The 17,105-nt window shown below is 44.2% G+C and overlaps 1 protein-coding gene across 2 annotated transcripts; it reads right to left on the bottom strand.

Moving 5' to 3' along the window:
- Positions 1-15,567: 15,567 nt before the first annotated feature.
- On the bottom strand, positions 15,568-17,100 carry LOC100587178 (putative E3 ubiquitin-protein ligase makorin-4). Of its 2 annotated transcripts, XM_030807016.1 has the most exons (2): positions 16,956-17,100; positions 15,568-16,865 (listed from the first exon to the last, which is right to left on the bottom strand). In XM_030807016.1, exons 1-2 carry the CDS (start codon positions 17,098-17,100, stop codon positions 15,568-15,570), a joined length of 1,443 nt encoding a protein of 480 aa, XP_030662876.1. The 2 variants fall into 2 exon arrangements, with proteins under 2 accessions (XP_030662876.1, XP_012354062.2); XM_012498608.2 differs by having other exon boundaries at positions 15,568-17,100.
- Positions 17,101-17,105: the final 5 nt, after the last annotated feature.

The following is a 17,105-nucleotide window of genomic DNA, read 5'->3' on the forward strand; positions in this document are numbered from 1 at the left end:
ACTTTGGGCTGAGGCAGGAGGATTGCTTGAGGCCAGGAGTTTGAGACTAGCCTGGGCAATATAGTGAGACCTCGTCTCTAAAAAAATTTTTTTTAAACTTAGCTGGGTATGGTGGTGCATACCTGTAGTCGCAGCTACTTGGGATGCTTGAGGCCAGGAGTTGAAGGCTGCAGTGAGCTATGATTGTACCACTGCACTCCAGCCTGGATAACAGAGCAAGGCCCTAACTCTTGGAAAAAGAAAATCCTAGTCGTGATATGACAGTATGGTTTGTCAAAATGTTAACATTGGAGGGAAACTGAACAAAGTGTATAAGGATCGCTCTATATTATTTCTTACAACTGTTATTGGCAGCAAATCTGTATGCGTCTGCAGCAACCTCAATTCTTGCCTCCTCAGAAGAAAGAATTTGACTCAGGGGCACAGGCAAAAGGAGAGACCAAGGCAAGTTTTAGAGCAGGAGTGAAAAAAGCTTTAGAGTAGGAACAAAAGGAAGGAAAGTACACTTGAAAAAGCTTTAGAGTAGGAACAAAACGAAGGAAAGAACACTTGAAAGAGGACCAAGCGGATGACTTGAAAGACAATTGCGGCCGGGCGCGGTGGCTCACGCTTGTAATCCCAGCACTTTGGGAGGCCGAGGCGGGCGGATCACGAGGTCAGGAGATCGAGACCACGGTGAAACCCCATCTCTACTAAAAATACAAAAAATTAGCCGGGCGTGGTGGCGGGCGCCTGTAGTCCCAGCTACTCGGAGAGGCTGAGGCAGGAGAATGGCGTGAACCCGGGAGGCGGAGCTTGCAGTGAGCCGAGATCATGCCACTGCACTCCAGCCTGGGCGACAGAGCGAGACTCCGTCTCAAAAAAAAAACAAAAAAAAAACTACATGTGAATCCACAATTATCTCAATAAAAACATCAATTAAAAATGTGGATTACTTACCGTGGGATAAGGCAAAGGATCTGAACGCTATTACAGTGCTGTGTAAGGAACTTTAAAGTCTCATTCCCCAGACAAAATTGTATTGTTTTTCCTCTGTACTTCCACTATAGTGCTTATCACATTGTTTCCTTTCTTTTTTTTTTTTTCCTGAGATGGAGTCTTGCTCTGCTGCCCAGGCTGGAGTGCAGTGATGCAATCTCTCTCGGCTCACTGCAACCTCTGCCTCCCAGGGGTTCAAGCGATTCTCCTGCCTCAGCCTCCCGAGTAGCTGGGATCACGAGCACCCACCACCATGCCCAGCTAATTTTTGTATTTTCAGTAGAGACGGGGTTTTGCTATGTTGGCCAGGCTGGTCTTAAACTCCTGACTTCAGGTGACCCACCTGCCTTGGCGTCCCAAAGTGCTGGGATTACAGGCATGAGCCACCACGCCCGGCCTATCACATTTTCTAATTGTAGACTGTCTCTCTGACCACACTGAGCTAATTAAGGTAGGGGCCATGATTTATTCTTTATAGCCTTAGTGCCAGTTCCATGTGAGCCTCAATATGCTTTGGCCAAATTAAATCATTCTGCTCTATTTTACACCATACAGTTTGGCATATAATAAATCTTCAATAAATTTTGTTGGCTTGAACTAGGTTGTAGTATGGTGTTGTCAGTGGCATGTGAACCAGAGCAACCCCATCTTAAATAGGGGCTGGGTAAAACGAGGCTGAGACCTACTGGGCCATATTCCCAGATGGGTAAGGCATTCTAAGTCTCAGGATGAGATAGGAGGTCAGCAAAAGACATATGTCATCAAGACCTTGCTGATAAAACAAGTTGCAGTAAAGAAGCTGGCTAAAACCCACCAAAACCAAGATGGCAACGAGAATGACCTCTGGTCGTCCTCACTGCTACACTCCCACCAGCACCATTCCAGTTTACAAATGCCATGGCAACATCAGGAAGTTACCCCATATTGTCTAAAAAGGGGAGGCATGAATAATCCACCCCTAGTTTAGCATATATCAAGAAATAACCATAAAAAATGGGCAACCAGCAGCCCTTGCGGCTGCTCTATGGAGTAGCCATTCTTTTATTCCTCTCCTTTCTTAATAAACTCGCTTTCACTTTACTGTATGGATTCACCCTGAATTCTTTCTTGCATGAGATTCAAGAACCCTCTCTTGGGGTCTGGATAGGGACCCCTTTCCTGTAACAATTCGATTTCAGAAATGTTAAAAACTTAAAAACTTGAGGTCATTGTGCCCCTTTGACCCAAGGAATGACAGTAATGAAAGAAAGTGGCATTGCAGTCTGAAAAGCTGCCTTACTAGTTTCCTGAATTGGCTATTGTATTGCAAAAAAAAAAAATTTCCTCAAGTATAGGGGGCAACTCCTGGAGAAAGGGGCATGTCTGAAGTGAGTGAGTTACACCATGAGAACAACAAAAATCTGGAGTATTTTCTTAGTTAACATTACCCACTAAAACCAAAGGGTGGGAGGATTATGCGTTCCTGCTGGCTGATGCTGCTGACAGCACACTGTTTGGACAGAATCCCAGGCACTGCTAGCAGAAGCAGAATTTCTCTCACACAAAAACATGGGGGGAAGGGGCAGAGGATTCAACCAGAGCATTTAGCTATGGAAAATGGAAAACGAAAAATGTGTCTTCAAATGCTAGTGCGGTCACTCCCATTGTCTTTCCAAATTCAGGCCTCCTTAGGGACTTTGCTCAAGTCTTCAAGATAGTTCTTGTCACTAGTTATGACCAAAATAAAATCACCTCCTTCTACGGGATGATTTGGTAGTTGCTCCCTGAAAGGGCCTCTGGCCCCTTCAAAAAAATTCACCTCAGTGGCCAGCAACAGATGCTTGAAATTCCTCTTTGGCAAAAGGAATTCCCCCTTTCAGACTTCACTTTTTTAAATGCAAATAATGTCAGAGTGGGGGTGCCACTTACTGTAATGTAAATCAGTTTGTCAGAGATTATCAATGGATTCTCACAGGAACAAATATAATACAAAATGGAAATTGTATGAATAAACGACTGCATTAAGGATGGTGACCTCTATAGCCTATTGATAGAGAATAATTTCATTTGGACACGTACTTTCTGGCATTTATGGAGCAACGCTGATGAAGTGCAACAATGTTAAGGTAAAGTGCAATTCGGCACCTACCATGTTTCAGGCACTGAATGAGGTAGTGGGGATACAAAGAAATGGTTTCTCACAATAAAGGGCAAGGGACAAAATACATGAAGGACAATTACAATATGAATGCTAAGTGCTATGATAAAACTATGTATAAGGTGGGACATCTAATGGGGGCTGGGATAGACAGTCAGGGAAGGCTTCTTGGAAGACTGACTGGTAAGTCAGTCCTGAAAGATAAGTATGCATGTCCGGGGGAAATAGACGGGGAGGTCAGGCATCTCAAATAGCAGAAACTGTGTTAGCAAAGACAAAGAAGTGGGAAAAATCACACTAGGCAGCCATGGAGGTGAACATGCTCCTAAGATCTCCCTTCAAGAAAACCTGCTACAGGAAGTGTAGTTGGTCAACAGCTTCCAGATACCTCACTTCCAGATCTGCCATTGCATTCATGCTGAGGCCAAATTTTTTCTGCTTTACTCCCAGCCAATGACGCAGCATGGCAGGAGTGTCACTGGAAAAGGGGTCTTGCCCCAAACCCCACGAGGTCTTGGATCTCACACAAGATAGAATTCAGGGTGAGTCGCAGAGTATAGTGAAGTTAAGATAGTTTATTAGAGATTACTGTGGTACAGAGTAGGGCATCCTCAGAAAGCAAGAGGAGAAACTCCCCCATCTTAAGCATGGTACTTGCTTATATAGGCTGTTAAGAATAATGTACTTTATTACAAAAGCTTGTGATCAGCTTGTGCTAGGCTATTAGTATTGTTATTTTCCTATGTTGCTATTGATTTCAACAAGAATTTCCAAGTGTACTATTATCTTCAAAACAAAACCTATTCTTAAACTAAGAATGCTTTTTGTTCTTGTTTTTGAGATGGAGTCTCACTCTGTTGCCCAGGCTGGAGTGCAGTGGCCTGATCATGGCTCACTGCAACCTCTGCCTCCTGGGTTTAAGTGATTCTACTGCCTCAGCCTCCCAAGTAGCTGGAATTACAGGTGCCTGCCACCACACCTGGCTAATTTTTGTATTTTTAGTAGAGACAGGGTTTCGCCATGTTGGCCTGGATGGTCTCGAACTCCTGACCTCAGGTGATCCACCCGCTCAGCTCCCCAAGTGCTGGGATTACAGGCATGAGCCACCGTGCCTGCTCGGCTGCTTTTTGTTCTTAAAATATTTGGACATTTGCATAAGCCCTGGTTCTTTATTTAGTCAGCATCATTAACTCACTCCCTTGACCATAAACATCTTGTGACCAAGAGTGTCCAATTCTCTGGGAATGTAACCGAGCAGGTTTGGCTTTATCCCACCTGTTTTCAAGATGCAGTCACTCTGGTTAGGATGCCTCTGACAGGAGTTCTAGGACTGAGCCATTTCTTGCTGATGAGGGATTCCCTAGTGGTCAATGTTTACCCTGGGGCTCTCAACCTGCCTGACCAAGACTTTCTCAGAGAGCTGTACTGCAACCTAAGCTCCTCCTATCCAGTTCTTCCTTCTATCCTTTTCTTCTTTCATAGGTGTTAGAACTCTATCACAGTTTGAAGGCTCTGTCTGTCTCTTCCTGTTCCCTCTGCCCTTTATCCTTCTGAGGTGTTTCCCTGAATAAACCTCATGTGCATCTACGTCTGTCATTGCCTCTGCTTTTCAGAGCCCTTGAATTGACACAGTGTTTAAGGAACTACCAGTAGTTTAGCGTTGTTGGAGGGTAAAGGGAAGAAGGGTGGGGCAGGAAGGGATGTCCATATCTAGTTTGGGACCCTAAAGGAACGACCTCATAAACTAAGCTAAAGAAAATGGACTTTATCATAGGCAGTGAGAAGCCACTGTAAGGTTTATGTGTAACCATCAACAGGTTCATCTTGCCCACTGCTCAGATAGAGCCAATTTATCAACACAGGGGAACTGCAATAGAGAAAGAGTTTCATACATGTAGAGCTGGCTAAACAGAAGACTGGGTTTTTGCGTGTGTGTGTGTGTGTGTGTGTGTGTTTTGAGACAGAGTCTCATTTTGTTGCCCAGGCTGGAGTACAGTGGTGCAATCTCAGTTCACTGCAACCTCCACCTTGACTGGGGTTTTATTATTACTCAAATCAGCCTCTCTGAACATTCAGAGGCTAGGGTTTTTTAAAGATAGTTTGGCAGGCAGGGGGTTAGGGAATGGGTACTGGTGATTTGTTGGAGGTGCAATCACAGAGGTATGGAAAATGGTCCTTGTGCACTGAGTCTGCTTCTGGGTGGGGGCCACAGGACCAGTTGAGTCTTGAGTCTCGGGTCTGAGTGGAGTCATCTGTTTGTCAGAAATGCAAAAGTCGGACAAGATGTCTCAAAAGGCCAATCTTAGGTTCTATAATAGTGATGTTATTTATAGGAGTAATTGGGGGAGATACAAATCTTGTGAGCTCCAGAACAATGGCTGGTAATAGTTTAACTATACCTACATCTTAGCAGAATTCAGGCCCCTCTCATAATCCTAAACTTGTGGACTTTTATTAGTTTTATAAAGGCAGTTTAGTTTTGGGAAGGGCTATTATCATTTAAACTATAAATTTCTCCCAAAGTTAGCTTGGCCCATGCCCAGGAGTGACCAAGGGCAGTTTGGAGGTTAAAGGCAAGATGGAGTTGGTTAGGTTAGATGTCTTTCACTGACATAATTTTCTCAGTTACAATTTTTGCAAAGGCAGTTTCATAAGCTGAAGAACAATAGGGTCATATTTGTATTTTATAAATATTCTGAGTATTGTGTGGCAGATGGTACAGAGGGACACAATGTTAGAAAAGTGAAGCTTTTATTAAAACTCTGAGGCCAGGTGCAGTGGCTCACACCTGTAATCCCAGCACTTTGGGAGGCTGAGGTGGATGGATCACGAGGTCAGGAGCTCAAGACCAGCCTGGCCAACATGGTGAAACCCCGTCTCTACTATAAATACAAAAATTAGCTGGGTGTGGTGGCAGGTGCCTGTAATCCCAGCTACTTGGGAGGCTGAGGCAGGAGAATTGCTTGAACTCAGGAGGCGGAGGTTGCAGTGAGCCAAGATTGTGCCACTGCACTCCAGACTGGGTAACAGAGCAAGACTCTGTCTCTGAAAAAAAAAAAAAGAAAAGAAAACTCTGAAGCACTCCACACTACAAACGGCAGATTGCCTCAGTTGAAGAAGTAGCAATGGTATTGGAGGGAAGAAATTGATGGTGGAGATATGTAGGCAATAATATGGCAAAAATTGGCGATGAATTGGTTGTAAAAACATGTCTTTTTTTGTTTGTTTGTTTGTTTGTGTTTGAGACTGAGTCTTGCTCTGTCACCCAGGCTGGAGTGCAGTGGCGCAATCTCAGCTCACTGCAACCTCCACCTCCCAGGTTCAAGTAATTCTCCTGCCTCAGCCTCCCAGGTAGCTGGGATTACAGGCACACACCACCATACCTTGCTAATTTTTGTATTTTTAGTAGAGACAGGGTTTCACCATGTTGGCCAGGCTGGTCTCAAACTCCTGACCTCAGTAGATCCACCCACCTTGGCCTCCCAAAGTGCTGAGATTACAGGCATGAGCCACCGTGCCTGGCCATAAAAACATGTTAAATTAAGTTTAAAGCTGCCTCCTAACATATTTTAAGTTCAGCCTAAACATTTCTCCATACATAGTGAACTGTAGCCTCACTGGATGTATAAATATACTGTAACCTACTCTGTGCCAATCACAGAGCTTCAGCCAATCACAGGCAGCCAACTGTTCAAACTGTGTTTAAATAAGGCAAACACTGAGCTGGAACCAATCCAGCTGTTTCTGTACCTTACTTCCATTTTCTGTACATTGCTTTCCTTTTTCTGTTCATAAATATTATCTGACAATGTGGTAGCTCCAGAGTCACACTGAACCTATTCTGGTTCTGGGAGCTGACTGACTGATGAATTATTCTTTGCTCAACTGAACTCTGTTACATTTCATTTGTCTAAAGTTTTTTTGTTTGTTCGTTTTGTTTTGAGACAGGGTCTCGCTCTGTCGCCCAGACTGCAGTGCAGTGGCACGATCTCAGCTCACCACAACCTCTGCCTCCCAGGCTCAAGCAATTCTCCTGCCTCAGCCTCCTGAGTAGCTGGGATTACAGGCACATGCCACTACCGCCCGGCTAATTTTTGTATTTTTAGTGGAGATGGGGTTTCACCATGTTGGCCAGATGGGTCTTGAACTCCTGACCTCAAATGATCCACCCACCTTGGCCTCCCAAAGTTTGGGATTACAGGTGTGAGCCACTGTGCCTGGCCTCAAGTTGTTTTTTTTTTTTTTTTTTAAACACACATGAAGGGAGCGTATAAAAGGAACTAAATTGCCAGCATTACATAAAAAAGACAGGGTAAATTTCTCTGCCAACCATGATGGAGCAACAAGTACAAGACTTGCCTTTCTAATGTAAACAACCAGAAACTGGACAAAATACATGCAACAACTTGTTCTAGACATTGAACACCAGGCAGCATGGAATCTCAATATCTGAAAGAAAGGAACCAAATGAAGAGATATCTACTGACTGGGGGCACTTTCCAGAATGCAGTGTGAGAGGGGAAATCCAAGCACAGCACAGAAGTCTTGCTGAGTTGAAGAGATGAAGATTGGAGTTCAGGAAAGCTGAGATAGCTGGAATTTGGGGAGAAGACTACCAGAGAAGAGTGAGCTATGCAGAGAGAGCTAAAATGATCGGCTGACTTCCTTTGGCTGACTATAAATTAATGCATACATAATAGGGTAAGACCCCACAAGATTAGGCAAAGGATAACTACCACAGAAAGGAGTACCACCAAGGAGCTGTTAGCTGAACAATTCTCAGAGCTTTCATAGGACTGGGAGATGTTTGAGTTCTGACCACTCAGAGTGGAGAAACACCAGGGTATTCAGTAGAGCCCAGAAGGTTTAAGCCTCAATAACAGGTCTAAACTAGCCCTAGATGAAAGGCTGTTCTAGACCTGCCATAAGAGAGCTAAAAAATAAGCCATGAAAAGATCAGCCTGAACTGTATGGAACTTAATTGTGTGTCAAAACAAAACTCAGCATGCCTTAAAGAAGACAATAAAATCCAGACCTCAACAATGTAACATTCATAATGTTCAGCATCCAGTCAAAATTACTAAACTTGCTAAAAGGCATAAAAATGTGACCCATATCAGGAGAAAAGTCAGTCAATAGAAATTGACCCAGAAGCAACAGAGATGAGGGAATTAGCAGACAAGGACTTTAAACAGCTATTATAAGTATGTTAATATACTTAGAGGAAAACATAACATAAAGAGGAGAAAAATAGAAGACTTTTTATTTTTATGTATTTATTTATTTAGAGACAGAGTCTCGCTCTATCACCCAGGCTGGAGTGCAGTGGCATGACCTTGGCTCACTGCAACCTCCACTTCCCAGGTTCAAGCAATTCTCCTTCCTCAGCCTCCCGAGTAGCTGGGATTACAGACATGCGCCACCACACCTGGGTAATTTTTGTATTTTTAGTAGAGATGAGATTTTGTCATGTTCACCAGGCTGGTCTTAAACTCCTGGCCTCAAGTGATCCACCTGCCTCAGCCTCACAGAGTGCTGGGATTACAGGTGTGAGCCACCATGCCCAGCCAGAAGACTTTTTAAAAAGAACCAAATGACAAATATTGTATGATTCCACTTATATAAAGCAGTTAGAATAGTCAAATTCACAGAGACAGAAAGTAAACTGGTGGTTGCCACGGGCTGGGAGGGAGGGAGAAATTGGGTGTTTTTGTTTAATGGGTACAGAGTTTCAATTTGGGAACATGAAAAAGTTCTAGAGATGGATGGCAGTGATGGTTGCATAACAATATGAATGTACTTAATGCCACTGAACTGGACACTTAAAAATGGTAAAAATAGTAAATTTTATGTTCTGTATGTTGTACCACAATTTTTTTAAAAAAGAGCCAAATGGAACTTCTGGAGCTAAAAAATACAGTATTTGAAATGAAATATTCACTGGATGGACTTAGCAGTAGATTAGAACCTACAGAAGAAAAGGTCAATGAATTCTAAAAAATAGCAATAGAGACTGTCTAAACTGAAGTATAAGGAGAAAAAAAAGGCTAAAAATGAACAGAGCCTCAGTGGCCTGGGAGAAACAATATTAATGATCTAACAGATGTGTACTTGAAGTCTGCGAAGATGAGATTAATAGCAGATTAGATGCTGCAGAAGAAAAATTAGTGAACTTGAAGGCATAACAATAAAAACTATCCAAAATGCAGCAGACACAGAAAAAAAGACTGAAGAAAAAGAAGAAAGGAGAACAACCTCACTGACTTGTGAGACAATATCAAGCAGTCTAGCATACTCAAAATTGACTTTCAGGAGAGGAGAGAAAGGGTAGTAGCAGAAAAAAATATTTGAAGAAATAATGGTCAAAATTTTTAAAACTGGGCAAGGCACAGTGGCTCACGCCTGTAATCCCAGCACTTTGGGAAGCCGAGGTAGGTGGATCACTTGAGGTCTAGAGTTTTGACAAAACCCTGTCTCTACGAAAAATACAAAAATTAGCTGGGCATGGTGGCATGCACTTGTAATCCCAGCTACTCAGGAGGCTGAAGCACAAGAATCACTTGAACCAGGGAGGCGGAGGTTGCAGTGAGCCAAGATCGTGTCACTGTACTTTAGACTGGGTGACAGAGAGAGACTCTCAAAAAAATTTTTTTAAACTGGATGAAAATTATAAACATACAGATATGCAGCTATGAGAAGCTCAATGGTCCCAAATAGAACAAATGTTAAGGAAATAATACCAAGGAAAATCATAATCAAATTCCTATAAAACAATGATAATGAGAAAATATTAAAAATAGCAAGAGGAATTGGCTTTGCAGAGAAGCAAAGAGAGAAACAGAAAGAAAATAAACTACAGACTTCTCATCAGAAATTATGCCAACCAGAAGAATATGAAATGACATCTTTAAAACACTAAGGAAAAAATGTCAACCTAGAATTCTGTACACAGAGAAAATACAGGTGAAATATGAAGGTGAAATAAAGACTTTTCCAGATAAATAGCTGAGAGAATTTGTTGCCAGCAGACATGAACCATAAGAAATGTTCAAAGAAGTTATTCATGCTGAAGGAAAATAATACCAGATGGGAACTTAAATTTATACAAATGAATAAACAGCACAGCAATGATAAATATAAAATACCTTTCCTGGCTGGGTGTGGTGGCTCATGCCCGTAATCCCAGCACTTTGGGAGGCTGAGGCAGGTGGATCACCTGAGGTCAGGAGTTCAAGACCAGCCTGGCCAACATGGTGAAACTCTGTCTCTACTAAAAATACAAAAATTAGCTGGGTGTGTTGGCAGGCACCTGTAATCCCAGCTACTTGGGAGGCTGAGGCAGAATCACTTGAACCTGGGAGGTGGATTTGGCAGTGAGCCAAGATCAGGCCACTGCACTCCAGCCTGGACAACAGAGCAAAACTCCATCTCAAAAAAAAAAAAAAAAAGAGAGAGAGAGAGAGAGAGAGATGGGCCTAATGGCAGGTGTTGGGGTAATGGGGGATGGGGATGCATCCCTCGTGAATAGATTAATGCCCTCCCCATGTGGAGTGGGGAGTCGTGCTCACTCTATTAGCTCCCTTGAGAGTTGATTGTTAAAAAGAACCTGGCACCTCCCTCCCCTGTCTCTTACCTTCTCTCTCACCGTGTGATTTCTGCCAGCTCTCCTTCCCCTTCCGCCATGAGTGCCAGCAGCTTGAGGCTCTCACCAGATGCAGATGACAGCACTCTGCTTCCTGTACAGCCCCGCAGAACCATGAGTCAAATACACTTTTGTTTTTCCTCTTTTTCGAGACAGGGCAAAAGGGACTTTGCAGGTGTGATCAAGTTAAGGATTTTGAGATGGGGAGATTTTTCTGAATCTGGTTGGGCCTGTTACAATCACAAGGTTCTTACAAGATCAGAGTCAGAAAAGGAGACATGATGACAAAAGCCGAGGTCAGAGTGATGTGATTGCTGGTCTTGCAGGCGGCCCCCAGAAGCTGGAAAAGGCAAGGGAATGGAGCCACCAGAAGGAACCAGTCCTGCCAACACCCTGATTTTAGTCCACTGACCATCCATTTTGGATTTTTGACCTCCAGAACTGTAGCCTCAATGTCCTCATCTATAAAGTGATAAGATAAACTCATAAGGTAGGTACTATTTTATTAGAGGACATGCCAGATAAAGAGGGGGCCAGATAAAGGCTGTTATAGAAAATGGGGAGAGAGCCAGATAGAGGCTGGGCAAGTTGTCAGATCGTGACGCAAGGGTAACCCAAAGTGGAGAGAGAGAGAGAAGGTCAAGACTAGGAAACATCCTAGACTACCATGAAGCCTAAGGAAGTTTCAGCAAGGACTAGGGGGAGCCTTGAGCTAAAGTCAGCTCACAAAGGAGTCCTGTGTATCTGAGGAAAGTGTCAGCCTTAGTATCCTTGCTGTCACTCGCTGGGAGTAACTCATGGGAGGTGTGGCTTTAGTGCCAACATGGCAAAGGAGTTCAGACCATAGCATTGGGGGCCCTTGTTCAATTATGCTCTCTGTCATTGCAGGTCTGTGAGGTGCATTTTTTTTTTTTTCTTTTGAGACGGAGTCTCGCTCTGTCACCAGGCTGGAGTGCAGTGGTGCGATCTCGGCTCACTGCAACCTCCGCCCCCCAGGTTCAAGCGATTCTCCTGCCTCAGCCTCTCGAGTAGCTAGGACTATAGGCATGCATCACCACGCCTAGCCAATTTTTGTATTTTTAGTAGAGACGGGGTTTCACCATGTTGCCCAGGATGGTCTAGATCTCTTGACCTCATGATCCGCCCGCCTTGGCCTCCCAAAGTGCTGAGATTACAGGCGTGAGCCACCACGCCAGGTCCTGTGAGGTGTATTCCTACAGCCACTGCATAACCCCAAGTGGTCCCCAAGTCTAGTCAAAGTGAAATTGTTCCATGTCCTAATTCATGGGCGCCACCAATGACTCTGACGGCACCTTTGAGAGCCCACAGCATTCTTTTCATCCTCTGAACCCCTACTGGCCTTGTGGGCTGTTCCCCTTGTTTGTTCCTTATTTGGTTTGTACTGTCCTGAATTACAAGCCATTTCTTGCTTTTTTTCAGTCACTTATAAATTTAGTAATCCAGTTAGGAATTAGAGGTACGCCAAATTGCTAATCACATGTGAGACTATCAAATCACCTAAGGGTTATTACAAAACATTTTTTTATTTCTTCAGGTTTTCATTTCATGCTGAAGCTGATACATTCCAACTGCAAAAGTATTAGTAACCATAATGGCTGGCCACGGTGGCTCATGCCTGTAATCCCAGCACTTTCGGAGGCCGAGGAGGAATGGATCACTTGAGGTCAGGAGTTCGAGACCAGCCTGACCAACATAGTAAAGCCCTGCCTCTACTAAAAACACAAAAATTAGCTGGGCGTGGTAGCGCATGCCTGTAATCCCAGCTACTCAGGAGGCTGAGGCATGAGAATCACTTGAACCTGGGAGGCGGAGGTTGCCGTGAGCCGAGATCATGCCACTGCACTCCAGCCTGAGCAACAGAGTGAGACTTGTCCTCAAAAAAAAAAAGTATTAGTAGCCATAACTATTACTGACATGCAGACAGTAAAAAGTGAGTGATTTTTTTCCTATTTACTATACCTTTGTTTAGAACTTTTTTTGTTATATAAACACATATACATACAAACTTCCTTTTACAAAAATGAAATTATTCTATACACACTACCTGCCACTTGCTTGCTTCACTTATGTATTATGGACATGTTACTACTTATAGATGGAGCTAATTCTACATAAAATGCCATTGTATACTATTTCTTTACCAGTCCCTTTTGGTAAGCATATAAGTTATTTGCAATTTTTAATCACAAACAACAATCTAATAAACATTCTTGTCTATACATTATCATCAATTTACGAAAGAAAATCAGTAGCACAATTCTTAGAATTACCCTGTTGAGCCAAAGAGTATTCACATTTAAAATTCTGCTAGCTATTGCCAAAGTGCCTTCCAAAGAGTTGTATCAATTTATACCCCCATGGAATGACAATTTTTTAAGCTCATGTCTTTGGCAGGACAAGGATGCTTTTCTGAACCAGATATTAAGCTTCAAGATATTTTAAAAAATCATTTCCTCACTTGCATTTACTATGATTAACTTGTTATTATAATTATTATAAAATCATGGAAAATTAAATATTGGTCTCCATTTAAAGTATGTGTATTGGTTGTTTATTGCTGCTGTAACAAATTGCCACAAACTGAATGCCTTAGAACATAGTTTTATTATCTTAACAATTCTGGAGGTTAGAAGTCTGACACGGGTCTTATTGGGTTAAAATCAAAGTGTCAGGCTGCTATAACAAATTTCCACAAACTGAATGGCTTAGAACAACACAATTTTATTATCTTAACAATTCTGAAGGTTAGAATTCTGGCACGGGTCTTACAGGGTTAAAATCAAAATGTCAGGCTGCTGTAACAAATTGCCACAAACTGAATGGCTTAGAACAACACAAATTTTTTATCTTAACCATTCCGGGGGTTAGAAGTCTGGCACAGATCTTACTGGGTTAAAATCAAAGTGTCAGGATGGGCGCAGTGGCTCACGCCTGTAATCCCAGCACTTTGCGGGGGCTGAGGGCAGGTGGATCACCTGAAGTCAGGAGTTCGAGACCAGCCTGGCCAACATGATGAAACCCAACAACAAAATGCCCCAAATGAGGACAAAGGTTTTTCAGAAAGTGCCTATACTGGAAAGGCTAGATCGTAAAACATTAAATACAATTGTGTATCCAAGACCCAGTTTGGGTTAATATATGGGATAACCAGGTAGTTTTAACCTCTATGGCTAACTCCATTTCTCTATTTATATAAACAGAGCTAGTACTGCTATATTGACAACTACCATTATACTGCTTTGTCCTGTAAGATCTAACAGCCACACAAGACTTAAACCACTAAACCAAGGTTTTCTTTTTTTTCTTTTTTTTTTTTTTTTTGAGAGTCTCTGTCGCCCAGGCTGGAGTGCAGTGGCGCAATCTCAGTTCACTGCAAGCTCTGCCGCCCAGGTTCACACCATTCTCCCACCTCAGTCTCCCGAGTAGCTGGGACTACAGGCGCCTGCCACCACACCTGGCTAATTTTTTGTATTTTTAGTAGAGACAGGGTTTCACCATTCACAGGATGGTCTCGATCTCCTGACCTTGTGATCCGCCCGCCTCAGCCTCCCAAAGTGCTGGGATTACAGGCGTGAGCCACCGCGCCCGGCCTTAAACCAAGGTTTTCTACCAAAGCCAAGAATACTGCATCTATGCAGGTTTGAGAAGCTTATCACACACCCACACTCGCACACACCATGTCACCCCGTGGAGGTCAACTTCCAACTCCATTGATGTTATGCCTCTATATCTTTTATATGTATTCTTTCTCAATTTTCCTATCATGCAAAACAGTAGAAATCTGAACACATTCACACTTGGTTCTGGGTACCCAGTAGTACTACTTGTATGCAATTAAACGAGAGACCAAAACTACGGAACAAGTGCATGTGGTAGGGATTACAGGGGTAGGGAACAGATATAAAAACACAGATGTGCAGATTTAACCAGAAACCTCAAGCATCCACGTCCCATGTCTGGAGCAGAAGGCTACTGGCCAGCTTAGGTCCCTTCACCCATCACTCCTATTATTGGACCCCCAAGCAGGGCCACTGCTTTTACTTTTGAACCTGGGGTCCTCAAAATTAGTGTGTGAAAAGTCCATAAACACAATCTGGTTGAAAACAGATGATGCAACACACCTAAACTAACCGTCCAACAGTTAAATTCGTGTTACAAAAAAACTAACTTTAAGGCCAGGCACAGTGGCTTATGCCTGTTACAAAAAACTAACTTTAAAGCCAGGCGCGGTGGCTCATGCCTGTCACAAAAAACTAACTTTAAGGCTGGGCACGGTGGCTGACACCTGTAATCCCAGCACTTTGGAAGGTAGTGGCAGGTGGATCACCTGAGGTCAGGAGTTCGAGACCAGCCTGGCCCACATGGTGAAACCCCGTTTCTACTAAAAATGAGAAAAATTAGCTGGGCATTGTAGCGTGCACCTGTAGTCCCAGCAACTTGGAAGGCTGAGACAGGAGAATGGCTTGAACCCGCAAGGCGGAGGTTGCAGTGAGCCAAGATTGCACCACTGCACTCCAGCCTGGGTGACAGAGTGGGACTCTGTCTCAAAAAAACAAAAAACAAAAAAAACCTTTAACATTTATTTTTGTAAATTTTTTCAACAGGGAAAACAACACACTCCTTGGGGGAAAGGTGAGGGGTTGAGAAGACAGGCCCTGGGTACATATTCTTACCACAGCACCCGGAGTTGTTAGGCCTGCCTAGGAGAGAACATAGGCACTGCCACACCACCACAGGGGACAGCTGCTGTCTGGGGTCAGCAGACCAGCTCACACACCACGCAAGGTTTCTATAGATCTGAGACACAAAATTCTTCATCACAAAACAAGTCCCACCCATCTTCAGAGTCTGTCAGTTCGGCGTCCCCACCTGCAGCCGAAAGCATAAGCAACATCTCGCCCAGCTCAAAGGTGACAGCCTGTTCTTCATCGTCAAAGGGGTTGCTGTTCGCTCCTTCCTCAAAGAATTCCCAGAAGTGGTTCCTTCGTTGGCCTGGGTTTCTGCTTGATGTTCCCACTTGCTGTCTCTGTGGCTCCTCTCTACGGCCATCAGGGTACATATGCTTGTAAAAACAGTTCTCTCCAAATGGGCAGCTCCCACGTCCTTCATCAAAATACCTGCATGCCTTGTCGCTCATTGCCTCCTTGTATTTCTGAATGAGTTTCTGCTTCTCTTCTTTCTCCTCCACCCAGTACTCACTTGGAATGACAAAGTTAGATGTGATTCGGCATTGTGGGCAGGACTTGACGATCCTGCTCTCAAATTCCTTAGCACTCCTCCACTTGCGAATGCACTTGAGACAGAAGGTGTGGCTGCAGTTGGAGAGGATCCCGAAGCGGTGCTCGCTGGGGTTGGCTTTCTCATACACCACCTCCATGCAGATCCCACACACCTTGTCCTTGCTGCGCTGCACAGCAAATGAGAACTCCATGTCTTTCTCATGGGCTTCAATGCACGATTTTATATGCTGTGATCTCTGGGCAGCATCCATCGGATGCAGGACCTGCAGCCCACACATGTCACATAAATCTCCGTGGAGATACACACAGTTCTCCCCATATCGGCACTGTCCCACTGCAGCATAGGGGCACAGCTGCTTCTTTGTTTCCACGGCGGTTTGCTCTTCCTCTGATTCTTCCTTGGTCACTGAGCCCTGCAGGGGTGCTTCAGTGCAGGAAGGCACAGTACGGCCACAGTAGGGTTGCCCAGGAACAAACTCAATGGCATTCACCCAGTCCTCTGAACCTGCTCCTACAGTTGCAAAGTTTGAATTTCTTGACTCAGCTTCGTTTGTATTCATTTCAACAAGTGGTCCAACTGTTGATGAGAGACTTGAGGAAGCAGCAAGGGATGACTTTGTAGTTAGCTCTGTAGCAGTTGCTTCTTCCTGTTTCAATGGCTTGCTATGTTCACATCTGCAGTGGTCTCCATAAATACAGTACCCTCGCTGAAAATACTTGCACACTACACCACACAGACGGTCAGAGAGGTCATGCGAGTAGCGACAGTTATCTCCTTCCTTACAAATCCCATACTTAAAATACCTACAAGTGACCTGTTTAGTCCAGCTGTCGCCGCTGCCATCGCAAGCGTCGCTGCCGCCGCAAGCGCCGCTGCCGTCACACACGCCACTGTCGCCCCTGCCGCCACTACCGCTGCTACCGTCGCTGCCGTTGCTGCCGCCAACCCCTCCGCCCGCCCTCGGGGACGGGGCGGTGACTCTGGGGATCGGAGTCGTGGAGACCGTTGCCGCCGCCTCCGCCGCTGCCGCTCCTGCTCCTGATGTTGTGGCTGTTGTTCCGGGAGCTGCAGCCTCCGCCATTACTG

Source organism: Nomascus leucogenys, chromosome X, assembly GCF_006542625.1.
Source record: "Nomascus leucogenys isolate Asia chromosome X, Asia_NLE_v1, whole genome shotgun sequence".
Lineage (NCBI taxonomy): Eukaryota > Metazoa > Chordata > Mammalia > Primates > Hylobatidae > Nomascus > Nomascus leucogenys.

Bases quoted from the DNA above. Each gene is read 5' to 3' on its own strand.
- LOC100587178 (XM_012498608.2), bottom strand. From the start codon at position 17,100: ATGGCGGAGGCTGCAGCTCCCGGAACAACAGCCACAACATCAGGAGCA.